This window comes from Monodelphis domestica, chromosome 5, assembly GCF_027887165.1.
Source record: "Monodelphis domestica isolate mMonDom1 chromosome 5, mMonDom1.pri, whole genome shotgun sequence".
Lineage (NCBI taxonomy): Eukaryota > Metazoa > Chordata > Mammalia > Didelphimorphia > Didelphidae > Monodelphis > Monodelphis domestica.
Window position 1 is genome coordinate 313,988,688 of NC_077231.1, and position 15,207 is coordinate 314,003,894.

The following is a 15,207-nucleotide window of genomic DNA, read 5'->3' on the forward strand; positions in this document are numbered from 1 at the left end:
TATGAGTGTGCTTTCTCCCCTCTAAATCACTTTGTTACATTATGTTTACTTATTTTACTAAGAGCCCTTACCTTCCATCTTTGAATCCACATAGTGTGTTGCTTCCAAGGCAGAAGAGCAGCAAACACTAGGCAGTGGGGGTTAAGTGACTTGGTCATAAAGCTAGGAAATGTCTGAGGTCAGATTTGAACCCAGGACCTCTGGTCTTTAAGCCTGGTTCTCTATCCACTGAGTCACCTGACTGTCACCTTTTATGTTTACTTATTTGTATACTCACTCATCGGATCTTCCCAATCCAATATCAGCTCTATGAGGCAGGGCCTGATTCACTCCTGTCTTTGTGTCCCCAGGACCTCGGACAGCCCCTGGTGTATAAGCAGGCACTTGGTAGGCATTGGACATGGAGGATTTGGCTGGTGACCATGTGCTCAGAGGAGGATTGTTGGGGATCTGAGTTTATGACTCACATCAGGGTTTTGGTCAAACCCACCTTCAGCTCATATTGTACATGGAGGGGGCTATCTCAGGGAAGCCCCAACCCTACCTCTGCCCTGCTCGACTTCTGTCACCCATAAATATCCTAGGAGCTACTTGATCCCCAGAGAGTCAGCTTTCAATAAACGTGGGCTCTGTGGTGGTTGTGCTGCATGTTAGAAAGCTCTCTGGAAGGCTAGATACACAGAATCACAAAACCTGAGAGTTAAAAGGACCCTCCAAGACCCTCCTGTCCCATCCATATCTGCAGAGAGACACAGATAATGCCACTGCTCAGAACCCTCTAATAAGGGGACATGTACTCTGGAGGCAGCCAAGGCCACCTTTGAGTAATTCTAATGTTAGGGCGGTTAGGTGGTAGAGTGTTTACAGTGCCAGTGTTGGGGTCAGGAAGACTCATCTTCCCAAATTCAAATCTGGCTTCCCTAGGTGACCCTGGGCAAGTCACTTCATCCTGTTGACCTCAGTTTCCTCATCTATAACATGAACTGAAGAAGGAAATGATACCCTAATATCTCTGCCAAGAAAACCCCAGATGGGTTCTGGAAGAGTTGGACATGACTGAAAAATGATGGAACAACCAAATGTTAGGGAGTATTTCCTGACATCATCTGCTCTTTCTATCCATGCCTTCTCGGTAAAACAGGACAAGTCTAGTTCTTCCCTGACAGCCCTTTAAATTCTTGTGTAGTACAAGCTCTGGAGCTCCTTTTCCCAAGCTCACTCGGACTAGCAGGTCAGGTCCTCAGCGGTGGCTCGATACTGTTCTCTTCAGGGCTCTTGGGGGTAACTCGGAGGATCTTGGGTACTGAGAATGGCTCACTCCTGAGTACCCATCAATATTCTCCACACTGATTATTAGATGATACCAGTTAGCCAGCCAGACTCGACTAGCTTTTGGACATGGGTTAGCACAAAACCATATCCCTGAAAGCCCAGGATCCACTTCAGCCCCCCAGATCATGACGCTCCAGCCAATCACAGTACATTTCTCATATTCTCACCTAGCTTCAATATTTGATTGGTTGATTACAATTCAATCCAAGAGGCCCTTGACTTGAAAAGGTATTGGGGTCTAGAAATTTCTGTTTGAAACTCTAAGAGTGACTCTTTCAATCAATCTTTATCCTTACTCTTTAACAACAAGCTGTCATGTCTTCTCACCCCCAAGTCCTGCTCTAGTCTTTTCTTCTCTGTTCTGAACATCCCCAGGTCCTTCAACCTCTCTCCATAAGGCAAGAACTTCTGGACTTCCATTACCATGGTTGTCCCACTGGCTGATTTCCAGCTTATCAACATCCTTTTAAAGTTATGGAACCCAGAACTCAAGATGAGAGTTTAAACAAAGCCAAATACATTGGGACGATCACTTTCTTAGTCTTTGCCCAAGATCTCCTCAGGCTTTTTGGAAATCATATAATACTCTGATTCATATGGCTCTTGAGGTCTATTAAGACCACCAGATCTCTTTTAAGACCAACCACTATCTAGCATGCCTCTCAGAGCTCAAACTTGTGAAGCTGACTTTATAAAACAGAATGTTACTTTATGTTTCTATATATTGAAGTTCATTTTATTAGACTCATTCATTATTTTAGCCTACATTTTCCCACATCTCCAGAGACACTCTCACAAAAACTGAGCAGAATTATGTCCTTAAAAATATCACAAGTAGATTCTTAGACTAAAACTTCCTCTGAATCAAAGTATCTACCCTGTACCTTATCTTTGAAGAACCCCCCTAAAATAATATTAAAAGTTGGTAGATCTTCTCTTCCCCCGCCTAGTACATAGAAGCTGGCATGATGTAGGAGCAGAAATACAGGGTTTGAAATCAGGGGGGACCTGGGTTCAAATCCTGCCTCTGAGACCATGCTTTTTATTTTTTAAAACACATACCTTCCATCTTAGAATCAGTATTGTGTATTGGACCCAAGGTAAAAGAGTGGTAAGGGCTAGACAAAGGATGTTAAATGACTTACCTAGGGTCACAAAATTAAGGTAATATCTGAGGTTGTATTTGAACCCAAGATCTCCCATCTCTATGCCTTGCTCTCAAACCACTGAGTTGCCTCCTAAGAGAAATGCAAAATTTTTAAAATGTAAATGTGAGCATGAGTAAGTTCAACTCTTCTGTAAGATGGAGATGATTATAGCACCTTCCTTCTGGGCTTCTTCTGAGGCTAAAATAAGAGAACGTGGGCACTTGAAATCAGTTATAAATGTCAGTTAATATTGTTATTATTCCAGTCTGCTTCTAGTACAAGGTCTATTTCTGGAGCCTTGTGTGAACTAGGAGCTAGTTGGCAGGACATTGCCTCAGTCTCACCACATAAACTGACAACACAGCCTCAGTGCTTGTGTTAGCTCCTGGTTGTATTCCTCCCATCTCCAGGGGGATGAGCTGAAGTTATTTTTTTCTCCTGGAAGAAGCTGAGAAGATATAAATTAGTCAGGACTTTGGAGGAGACAACTGAGGCATGAAACACCCCACCTGTTCCTGGAGGTGGGAGAGGGAATGGAGAGCATGAGTCTTGCTATTTCTGATTCCTGGCCATCTGCCAGAAATGGACAGAGACACAAGTCCCAAATGTGGTGACAAGTTACTCACATGATGGCAAGAAATAGAGTATTTCCATTACTGAGAGCTCCACAAATAATTGAAAAACCACATTGCCAGTCTGCCTGCAGAACAACTTCATCTGGGAGACTTTGAAATAATCTCTGGGTGTCAAACACTACATTTCCTCAGCACCAGAAGTCTGAGGCTAGCTCCCAAGCACGTTAGCTGGATAATTTAGCCACTCACTCACCTGTGCAGAATACAGATGGCTAATGCACCCAATGCTTCCCCAAGCTTCAGAATGAACATCTGCTATTTCAGTCTCAAGACATGTCTTTGTTATAAGATGATAGAAGCCAAGATACAGAGCTGGAGGGAACTCCTGGGACTGTCTTGTTCAGCCTCTTCATTTTATTGATGAGGAAACTGAGGCACAGTTAGGTAAAGAGGCTTACAAAACCAAGAAAACAATATACACATTGATTAAAACAATATCTGTAGAAAAAAATAACAACCACAGAAAATATAAGAAGTCAATGTTGTGAAATTGTCAAGAAGTGTGGGCTAGGAAGAAGGGAATGAAAAGACACTCCTAACCCATCCCTCTGCAGGGGTAGGAGTGCCCCCAAATGCTGCAAATTGTTTACATTTTCAGGCTTTCAAAATCTGTTAATAATAGGATACCTTGATCAATTATGATAAGATTTTCCCCTCCCTCTTTTCTTTTTCTATCTTTAAAAAAATAGTATTTGTTGGGGGCAGCTAGGTGGCTCAGTGGATAGAGAGTCAGACCTGAATATGAGAAGTCCTGGGTTCAAATTTCACTTCAGACACTTCCTAGCTATATGGCCCTGGGCAAGTCACTTAACCCTCATTGCCTAGTCCTTGATGCTCTTCTGCCTTGGAACCAATACATAGCATTGATTCTAAGACAGAGGATAAAATTATTATTATTATTTTTAACTACACTGGGGATGGGGCAGGTAGTTGACTCAGTTGATTGAGAGCCAGGCCCAGAGATGGGAAGTGCTGAGTTCAAATATGGCCTCAGACACTTCTAAGCCGTGACCCTGGGCAAGTCACTTAATCCCTATGGCCCAGCCCTTCCCTCTGTTATGCCTTGGAAATGATATACAGTATTGATTCTCAGATGATTTTGATTCTAAGAAAGTGAGAGCTTGAAAAAAAAAAAGTAGTGAGTCTGGAGTGTGAGAGTTTGAGTTCAAATTCTAAGGTCAGATACTTATTGGTTGAGTTATCTCAGGCAAATTATTTCCCATGCCTTCTCCTCAAGGTCCTGATCTGTAAAATGAGAGGATTTTGTTAGTCATGATAACAGGAATCAGAAGAAGGGATCAGAAGGCTTCACCAGATGCCAAAGGGGTCCATGCACAAAATAAGCAACTGTCTATTAAATGGCAACCTTTAGTCAGCAGGCTCCTTGATAAATGCCAAGTATTAGGCTAGGCATCGAGTGACAAAGAAAAGCCAAGAACCTTCCATCCTATAGGGAAGACAATGAAGAAACAGCTATGTAGTATGGAAGAGGTCATGTGTTTGCATATAGTGTTAGATTATTTTATAATTATATATGCATAGATCATATATAGACATAGTTTACAAGTTTACTTGTGAGGGAGGGAGAGAGAGAGGGAGACAGAGACAGAGAGAGAGAGAGAGAGAGAGAGAGAGAGAGAGAGAGAGAGAGAGAGAGAGAGAGAGAGAGAAGGAGGGAGAGAGAGAGAGAAGGAGGGAGGGAGAGAGAGAGGGAGACAGAGAGAGAGAGAGAGAGAGAGAGAGAGAGAGAGAGAGAGAGAAGGAGGGAGAGAGAGAGAGAAGAAGGGAGGGAGAGAGAGAGGGAGAGGGAGAGAGAGAGAGGGAGAGAGGGAGAGAGGGAGAGCTGGAGAGAGAGAGGGAGAGAGAGAGAGGGAGGGAGGGAGAGGGAGAGAGGGAGAGAGAGGGAGAGGGAGGGAGGGAGAGACAGATTTGAGCTAAGTCTTAAAGGAAGCCTAGAAGCTAGGAGACTGAAAAGAGGAGGGGGAGGAGGAGGAAAAACAGCATTCCAGGTATATAGTGAAAGAGGCAGTGTGGATAAAATGGAAAGGGCTGGACTTTGAGTGTGGAAGACCAGGGTTCAAATCTCACTTTGCCATGTACTAGCTATGTAGCTTCAAACAAAACTTGTCTCCAGCCTTAGCAGTCCCCAGTCTCTCCAGCTGCCTCTTTAGGAGCAAGGTTTGAATTCCATCAATATCATGGTCACCCTCTTCTGGACACTTGCTAGGTGATCAATGTCTTGCTTAGAATATAAGACCCAAGACTGAGCCCAGTAGCCCAGTTAGAGTCTCACTAGGATCTAGGGCATTGGGGCTATTTTCTCCTTCCTTCCTCTCATTCTCCTCTTAATGCTGAGGTCATTAAAATAATTTCCTCATTTTTGAGTCTTTTAAAACTTTCCTGTATTTGTCTAGGAGGAGCTGCGTGGGATCTGAGCTTGTGGACTGGCTTTTGGAGAACTGTCCTTTCATTCAGTGTCGCTCTATGGCTGTTGGTGTATGGCAGCTACTTCTGGACATGGGAATTATTCTCTCGGGTTTGTAGCCTAAAGCCAGCACTTTGTTATTAGTGATTTAATTGTTTCCTTCCTTCCTTCCTTCCTTCCTTCCTTCCTTCCTTCCTTCCTTCCTTCCTTCCTTCCTTCCTTCCTTCCTTCCTTCCTTCCTTCCTTCCTTCCTTCCTTCCTTCCTTCCTTCCTTCCTTCCTTCCTTCCTTCCTTCCTTCCTTCCTTCTTTCTCTCTCCTTTTTCTTCCTGCGACTTCATGAGTTTATGGTATCTACAGTTTGGAGGCTCCTTTTATCAAAGTTTGTACCTTCCCCCTCTGAATTGCATGGGACACTGAAATGGGTAAATGACTTGCCTATGGACACACAGCCAATGTGTATCAGAGGTGCAATCTGAACCTAGGTGTTCCTGGTTTGAAGGTCGGCTCTCTCCACCCTACCATTTAATGGCGTATTTATAGTTCAGTTATCAGTTACTTTAGCAAACAAACCTTGTTCCCTTTGTAATATGGACAGAAGCTGGGTATGCCTCGTTTGTATTGACAAAAAGAATTATTTTTTCCTCAGTCACCATCAGTGTCTCTCTTTTCCATATGGTGTGGAGAGGTTGCTATTGGAGGCAGTCAGTCTTCTGAGGCTGTTACTGGTCATCAACATTTCAGAATGGTGGTTGGTGGTCCCCAAACTGCTAGGGCAGACAGCTTATTCCCTGAGCCTGTTCTGAGCCTTCTCTCCCTTTCCCAGGACACCCCCACCCTGATTTTTTCTTTTATTGTAGCTGGTTGATTTTTTACCAGTGATATCTTGAATGATTAAATTGTGGGTTTCCTGACTGGTTTGTAGTTGCTTCCGGAGACTGGTTTGACAGATGGTGAGAAAGTTTGCTTTCTGTTAACCCAAACTTGGGAATCCCCACTCCCCAGTGATCTCACAATTTGGGAAAGCTACCCCTTAAAGGGGAGCCCAATAGGGTAAGGAGAGCGACTCAGCTGGAAGTGACTGATGTCAGGTTCTTTGGCTTGATGGGAGAGGGGTGGCTGGAGATTGAAGGATTTGATTTCAGGACACAAAGATTCTTTGTCTTGTGTGAACTTCAGGAAAGCCCTGTGGGTTCTGATGGGAATATGGAAACTCGGTGAGTTGTTTGTTGCTGGGTGATCTTTTCCTTTCAGTGAGAGACTGGATCCAGTGAGCCCTTCCCAGTTGGGCTCCATATTGCTTTCTGGGCTGGCTACATGTTACACACTTTTCTATACTTCATGTTCCAGATGAACTAGTACTGTTGCCTCTAGGTGACAGCCCATCTCCTGCCTCCACAAGTTTCCCCAGGTTGTTTTCCTTGTCTGTCCCACTCTTCCTCCTCATGGTATCCCTACAATCCTTTAAGGCTCAGCTCAAGTCCCACCACCCACATCTTTGCTGAAACCCTTAGTTGTAAGCACTCTCTTCTAGGCCCAAATAGTTCATATTGCATTGCTTGTGTTAAGGGCAGTGAGGTGGTGCAGTAGATAGAAGGCCAGGCCTAGGGTCAGTTAGATGTGAGTTTAAATCCAGCCTCAGGCACTTATGAGCTTATGTGACTCCAGGCTAGTGCTTTATACTGTTTGCCTCAATTTCCTCATCTGTAAAATGAGCTGGAGAAGGGAATGGTGAACCACTTAAGTATCTTTGCCAAGAAAACCCCAAATGGGGTAAAAAATTCTAGCCTTACACATTAACTAGTTGTATGATTCTGGGCAAATCACTTAAATACTCTAGTATCTTTGCCAAGAAAACCCCAAATGGGGTCACAAAGAGCTGGATATGACTAAAAAATGACTGAACATCAATTACTTATGCTTCTTCCCCTGCCCCCTCCCCCCCAAGTAGGATGGAAGCTCCTCTCAGTTGGGGACTATTTTTGTTTTTGTAGGATCAGAAATTTAGATCTAGAAAAGACCTCAGAAGTCATTTACTCCATTTTGCCAATGAGGAAACTGAGGCCCAGGGAGGTAAAATGTCTTGTATAATTCCACACAGGGTCAGGACTTTCCCTTTCTGCAGAAAAATGTTCTTCCTACTGTGTCATTCTGTGTCTCCAGCAGCTCACATGGTGCCGTGCATTGGTTAATTTGTTGATTATATTTATATTCACCATTTAAAAAACCATAATAGTCCTGTTTAGAAAATGAACTGATCCCCATTTGGCACCTGAAATGGTGAGTATTTCTGGTAGTCCAGAGGGCAGGATGTCCATCAGTAAATCAGGGCTTAATTAATGACCCAAAGTCTTGTCTCAAAGTCTTATCATCAGAATTGAAAGGAACTGGAAAGTCCTCCAAACCCTTTCCTTATTTTGGGGTCATTCAAAAGCCCCACCCCCACTCCACCCCCTGCCTATTTCTTGTTGCTTCAGTTTGTGTAGGTCACTGAAAGACTTGTAACAACAACAAAAGCCCTAGAGAGATCTGCGGGGGGGGGGGGAGAGGGGGGAGAGCTTAAAGAGGAAGAATAGGCTCTCCACTAAAGCTCCCTTGGTTCCTTGGGGCATGAGAGGGACCTCACTAGAGGAACACAAGTTCTTGCAGGTCAGTCTCAATTGGGAAGACTGAGCAGGAAGCTGGGGATGGACCATCGTCTAAGACCAGCAGCCTAGGTAGGAGCAGAAGATGGTGATGGACCATTGTCTAAGACCAGCAGCCTAGGTAGGAGCAGAAGATGGTGATGGACCATTGTCTAAGACCAGCAGCCTAGGTAGGAGCAGAAGATGGAGATGGACCATTGTCTAAGACCAGCAGCCTAGGTAGGAGCAGAAGATGGTGATGGACCATTGTCTAAGACCAGCAGCCTAGGTAGGAGCAGAAGATGGTGAAGGACCATTGTCTAAGACCAGCAGCCTAGGTAGGAGCAGAAGATGGTGATGGACCATTGTCTAAGACCAGCAGCCTAGGTAGGAGCAGAAGATGGAGATGGACCATTGTCTAAGACCAGCAGCCTAGGTAGGAGCAGAAGATGGAGATGGACCATTGTCTAAGACCAGCAGCCTAGGTAGGAGCAGAAGATGGAGATGGACCATTGTCTAAGACCAGCAGCCTAGGTAGGAGCAGAAGATGGTGATGGACCATTGTCTAAGACCAGCAGCCTAGGTAGGAGCAGAAGATGGTGAAGGACCATTGTCTAAGACCAGCAGCCTAGGTAGGAGCAGAAGATGGTGAAGGACCATTGTCTAAGACCAGCAGCCTAGGTAGGAGCAGAAGATGGAGATGGACCATTGTCTAAGACCAGCAGCCTAGGTAGGAGCAGAAGATGGAGATGGACCATTGTCTAAGACCAGCAGCCTAGGTAGGAGCAGAAGATGGAGATGGACCATTGTCTAAGACCAGCAGCCTAGGTAGGAGCAGAAGATGGAGATGGACCATTGTCTAAGACCAGCAGCCTAGGTAGGAGCAGAAGATGGTGATGGACCATTGTCTAAGACCAGCAGCCTAGGTAGGAGCAGAAGATGGAGATGGACCATTGTCTAAGACCAGCAGCCTAGGTAGGAGCAGAAGATGGTGATGGACCATTGTCTAAGACCAGCAGCCTAGGTAGGAGCAGAAGATGGAGATGGACCATTGTCTAAGACCAGCAGCCTAGGTAGGAGCAGAAGATGGAGATGGACCATTGTCTAAGACCAGCAGCCTAGGTAGGAGCAGAAGATGGTGATGGACCATTGTCTAAGACCAGCAGCCTAGGTAGGAGCAGAAGATGGTGATGGACCATTGTCTAAGACCAGCAGCCTAGGTAGGAGCAGAAGATGGAGATGGACCATTGTCTAAGACCAGCAGCCTAGGTAGGAGCAGAAGATGGTGATGGACCATTGTCTAAGACCAGCAGCCTAGGTAGGAGCAGAAGATGGAGATGGACCATTGTCTAAGACCAGCAGCCTAGGTAGGAGCAGAAGATGGAGATGGACCATTGTCTAAGACCAGCAGCCTAGGTAGGAGCAGAAGATGGTGATGGACCATTGTCTAAGACCAGCAGCCTAGGTAGGAGCAGAAGATGGAGATGGACCATTGTCTAAGACCAGCAGCCTAGGTAGGAGCAGAAGATGGAGATGGACCATTGTCTAAGACCAGCAGCCTAGGTAGGAGCAGAAGATGGTGATGGACCATTGTCTAAGACCAGCAGCCTAGGTAGGAGCAGAAGATGGTGATGGACCATTGTCTAAGACCAGCAGCCTAGGTAGGAGCAGAAGATGGAGATGGACCATTGTCTAAGACCAGCAGCCTAGGTAGGAGCAGAAGATGGTGATGGACCATTGTATAAGGCCAACAGCCCAGGTTTGGTCAGGGGGGTTATTGGAAAGCATGGCTGGGGCAGGAGGCTGGAGCCCAGTTCTGCTACAGAATAAGAGGCAACTTAGAGCCCTGAAGACTTAAGTTTGAATCTCTCCTTTGCTGTACATAGTAGGTGCTTAATACATGTTTATTGACTGATACTTCCCAGTTATGTGACCAGAGGCAGATCCCCTCCCCTGATGTCTCATTTCCCACATCTGTAGTACTTGTCAAAGGTCCATTCTGAGCCTTGAATGAAGGCACATGTGTGAAGTCCTGGATTCTTCTTAGTTGTCACCATTGTGATGGAATGAATTCACTAATATTGGAAGAGCACCTGAAAGCATTTTCCACGTTTCATTTGATTCCCCAAACCACCTGTGAGGTAGATACTGTTTTTGTCCCCAGTTTGGAGATCTGGAAACTGAAATTGAGAGTGAATGACTGGCTCAGGGTCTCAAAGTAAGTGCCTAGGTCAGGTTTTGCATGTGTCTGCTCTAATGGACAGAGCTCACAGTGGGGTCAGAGGACCTGGCTTCTAATCCTATTTCTGCTACTTATTGTATTTATTGTCTGCTACTTATGTGTCTTTTGGCAAAATGCTTCTCTCTGGGCCTCAGTTTTCTCATCTGTAAAATGAATGAGTTGGATTAGATTTCTTCACAGAGTACTTTCCAGCTCTCCATCATTGGTTTTATGATTTTTCTAGTTCTTCGTTTCCTCATCTATCAATGGAAGGAAGACTCGAGGACAGTTAGGTGGCGCAGTGGATAGAGTGCCAGTTCTAGAACCAGAAAGTGCTGAGTTCCAATATGGCCTCAGACACGTCCTATCAGCTGTGTGGTCCTGGGCAAGTAACTTAACTATGTTTGCCTCAGTTCTCTGGGCCGTAAAATGAGCCCGGGAAGGACACAGCTAACCACTTTGGTCTCTTTACCAAGAATACCCAAATGGAGTCACAAAGAGTCCTCACCACTGATACTGACTGAAGAGCAACAACAGAACAGATGATCTCTAAGCTCTTTCATCTCTAACGTTGTGGTCCTGGAACCTCTCAAAGACCATCTACTGTTAGAGAGGAGCTGCAACCTGCATCTGAGGAGGGAATGATTCACAGATCCTTGTAGTTTTGAACTTTAAAGAGGAAAAGATAGTCCCCTTGAGAGGTCTTGCATCTGAAAACATATGCCGTGTCACCCTGTCTATGGTATAAAATAGAAAGGAAAGCTGGGGAGATTTTAGGGACTAATGGGTCCCCTTTCTGTTTCTTCCAGTGGACCAGCAGCTGTATTTTCAGGACAACTATGTCTTCTACCAGTTTTCATCAGACGAGTGCAGTTACCTCTACTGTGAATTTGAAAGGGCCGAGGAGTGGCAAAATGGGGTCCGACTCTTGCTGCAGCTGGTGCCGCTCATCCCGTCCAGGGTGGGCGACTGCGACCTGTAAGTATGCCTCTCTGCTTTGACTCAACAGCTTTCCAATCAAGAGGGCGAGAAAACATTCTTTGCCCGATTTGGAACCAAACAACGGCTTCCCAGGGTTCATCTATCTCACCATCAGCCAAGTTGTGACTTTCCTTTCCTAAGGAAAGGGCTCAAACGCCTGGTGGGAAATCATCTGAACACAACATTTGGCAAATTAAAATAAATGAATCACGATTACCATCACTTGGTAGTGAAATGCTATATCATGAATATGGAAAATAGCTTCAAAGTAGTAGAGAAGTTCCAGCAGGGGCAGGGGGCCCCCCGAGGGGGCTTTGGGGAGAGGTGCGAGGATGGATTGGTTTTAGCCTAAGTAAAGTCCAATTTTTAAAAAATAAATGAATGCTTTTTATCTTTAATCCAAATAACCATTTACTTTTAGCTGATCCTTGTTATAGATTAGAATTTGATTTCACTTTCTTCAGTAGGTAGCTTTGAGCTTGGTTTACGATCTGATGGATACTGAAGTGATGGCGGTTCTTTCATGGTTCCCAGTAGGGATGACTTTTGAGTTCTCTGATTTGGAAAGGAAGCTCAGTGGCACTCCTAGTCCAAATCATGTCTGACAGTCTCTCTACGTCTCCTCAAGGAGGTCACATGGCCTTTTTAAGAAGACTTCCAACAAGGCTTCCAATGGTAGCCCATTCTCCTTTGTCATTGCTGTGTTAGGGAGTTTCCCCTTAACCCCAAACCCAGATTTGGCTCTCTTGGAACTTCTATTCACTGCTTCCCATTGTGTTTCCTGGGCCAAGAAATCCAAGTCCAGGCCATCTTCTACCTGATTGCCCTTTAAGTCCTCAGACAGTTCTTTTATCACCCTCTAAGGCTTTCCTTTTATAGGGCAAACATCCCATTTCTTTAACTGGGTCTTAAAATGAGCAGGTTCGAGGTATCCCACTATCCATGCCCTTTTCCTTTGGGTGCTTGGCAACTTATTGATGTTTTTGTGTTTTTCTTCCTAAAATATTGTGCCTAGAAATGAACACAGGTCTTGAAAAGGGCAGTGGGTTGCTCCCCTTTCTGGTCCTCATCCCTATTTTTCTCTTAAAGCATCCATCTTATGGAAGAAATGTTTTTTTTTGGCTTCCATAGCCCATTCTTGGAGAAGTTCTCTCTTTTCTGGATTGTCACTAACAATCCCTCTAAGAATCTCTTCAGAAATTGGTTGATATCAACAAGTCCACTGGATTGTATGATGATGCTATCCACTTCCCTTTTTTCTTTTTTAAAGAGAGAACTGAGACATTTACTCTTCTCCGATTCCATGGCTACTGTTCCATTCTTCCTGGTCTTCAAAGGTAGTCGTCTCTGAAAGGGGTCCCCCATCCTTGAGATTTTTTTAAGGACTTCAGAATAGAGTTCACCTAAACTAGACTTGAAATGATCAAGGGTGTTTATTCCTAGGTCATGGCTCAGTGATGGGCTCCTGCCTTATTTCTAGAGCTCATCTCATTCCTCTTCTATCCCTCTGGTCTGTGGTATATCCCCATGCCTAGATACTTTCCGATTCTATTTTGGTTTAACTACATATTCTCCATTGTGATCCCCTGGATACAATGCCTACATTTTCTCATGTGACTGTATCTTAATCTAAAAAGCTACCAGTTCCACCACCTCCTTTTAGTTTATACTTTTGCTTAGCCAAAATCTAGTCATCGACCTCTTCTCACCAAGGCTCACAGTATCTGTAAGAGCAGAGTTTCCTCCCTGCATTAGAATCTGCCATGTTGTTTGTTGTCCAGATTTGGGCTATTTGCATAAGGGTAGATGAGGCCATGGGGCTGAACATTGGCTCCTTTTTCCATGTCAACTTTTCTTCTTTTTGGCGTCGTATATACTCAGTAGGGTTTCTAACTTGATGAATAGAAGTAGGCAGATTTCCTCCTCTCATTCCCTTTTAGACCTTGTTCTTTTGATTAGCTTTTTAAGACTCCAGAATATCCATTATTACCACCCCTCATTAGATGTTCTCCATCCATTGCCCAGGGCTCGTCAAGTAGACAACGTGGTCTTGTTCAAAAATAGAGGGAGATACATTTGTCCTTCACGTACATTTGAGAATATTCTAAAAGGCTACTCGTTTATTCACACATTGGCTCATTAAGTGCATCCTAAAGTGCAATGCCTCATTAAGTTCTGCAGAGAAGCAAAGATAATACCAACCCTGCTTTCCGAGAGCTTTTAGTCCAGCAGTGGTGATAAAAACCCATCCGCAGAGATAATGGCTGTTGGTAAATGGATGAGAAGGAACAGCCGAGTTCCACGGGAGAAGATGAAGAGGAAGAGTCCTCTTTGCCCATGGAGGGTTGGGGGGAGAGGAGGAAGAGACTTGTGGAGAAGTGCCAGTTGAGCTGAACTTTGAAGAAAAAGTAGGGATTCCAAAAGGTAGAGATTAAAGGGGCTGAGGAGGCTGTCCCAAGACTAGTGGATAATGTGAGGAAAGGTGTGAAAAGTGTGAAACATTTCTGGCAGCTAGAAAGATAGTGGAGGGCTTGACTGTGGGAAGAAGACATTGGGCTTCATGTCGAAGACATAGAAGAGTTTTCTTAATGTTTTTTTTGGGGGGAGATAATGTACCCAGTCCCTTGCTTTGGGGTGGTGAAATATGGCAGTGATGTACAATGGAGCTTGGAGGAATAAGAGCTAAAGACCCGGGGAAAGAGTCTGTTCAGAGTCCCTGGGCATCCTGAGTGGCAAGAGCCTGGTGAAGCTTCAGAGGGCCATCCACATGGTCAGCGGATGGTGGCTGGGATCCATCAGAAGGTAGGGAAAACCAGCCTTGAGCTTTGCATATTTCCAATGGAGCTAGCCATTTTTGGAGGGCCAGTGGCTGACACACGCATTTGCATTTTATGAGACTTCCCAGGAAAAGACGATGGTCCAGTTTGGTGCAATTTTAAGCATTTGTCAATTATTATCTCAGTCTTCCAGTCATCGACACACTAATTTGCAAATGAGCCACTAATAAAAACATGTTATTTGTGTTTGTATCACACCCATTTGCATAATGGAGGGGGACCACTTTAATTCTTGGAAATAAGCTGTCAACTGGAGTCTTGTTTCCTGGAACTATTCACCTCCCTATCACACAGAATGCTTGGGGTTCAAAACAGGGAGAAAGGAGGGGGGATATTTGTCATTGGCCAGAGTTAGGGAGAAACTGCTCCCTTCAAGCTCACTAGGTGCTAAGGAGAGAGAAAAGTCATGGCCACAGGAGATCAGGCAGATGTCCTTGACCATGACGAGAATGGCCAGGAGCCGGTCTCTATTTTTGACCAACCCTGTGGGCTTCATAAAGGACTCCTGGTGAGGAAATTCCCTCCTACAATGCAGTTCTGTGCCTACTCTGCAAATTTATCTTGGAAAGTTGCATTTCTCTAAGAGGCAGCACATGGAGAATGAGCCTGAGAGTCAGGTAGACCTGGATTCAGATCTTGATTCTTACATAAACCAGCTCTATGTCTCTGTGCAAGTCCCTTAATTTCTTCATCTCAGTGCCCAAGGAAGTGATGATAATTGTTGTAGTGCCGTCGTTTTCAGTCGTTTGATTCTCTATGTGAACCCATTTGGGGTTTCTCTTTTTCTTTCTTTATTCAAAAATATTTTCTTTTCCCATTTACATGTAATAGCAATTTTCAACATATTTTCCAAAAAGATAAGATCCAAATTGTCTTCCTTCCCCCCACTTTGAGAGGGTGAGCAATGATTAATCATGTATTATCATGCAAAACATTCTTCCATTCTGGTCATTATTGAAAGAGAATACTCCTATAGAACCCAAACCCCACTTGGGGTTTTCTTGGC

At 44.6% G+C, this 15,207-nt stretch overlaps 1 protein-coding gene across 1 annotated transcript in view; it reads left to right on the forward strand.

Moving 5' to 3' along the window:
- Positions 1–15,207, forward strand: part of RAPGEF5 (Rap guanine nucleotide exchange factor 5) — a 247,107-nt gene that overhangs the window by 53,503 nt on the left and 178,397 nt on the right. The window contains exons 4-5 of the mRNA XM_056800508.1: positions 5,530–5,651; positions 11,193–11,361. Coding sequence (XP_056656486.1) covers positions 5,530–5,651; positions 11,193–11,361 — 291 coding nt within the window. The remainder of the gene's footprint in view (positions 1–5,529; positions 5,652–11,192; positions 11,362–15,207) is intronic.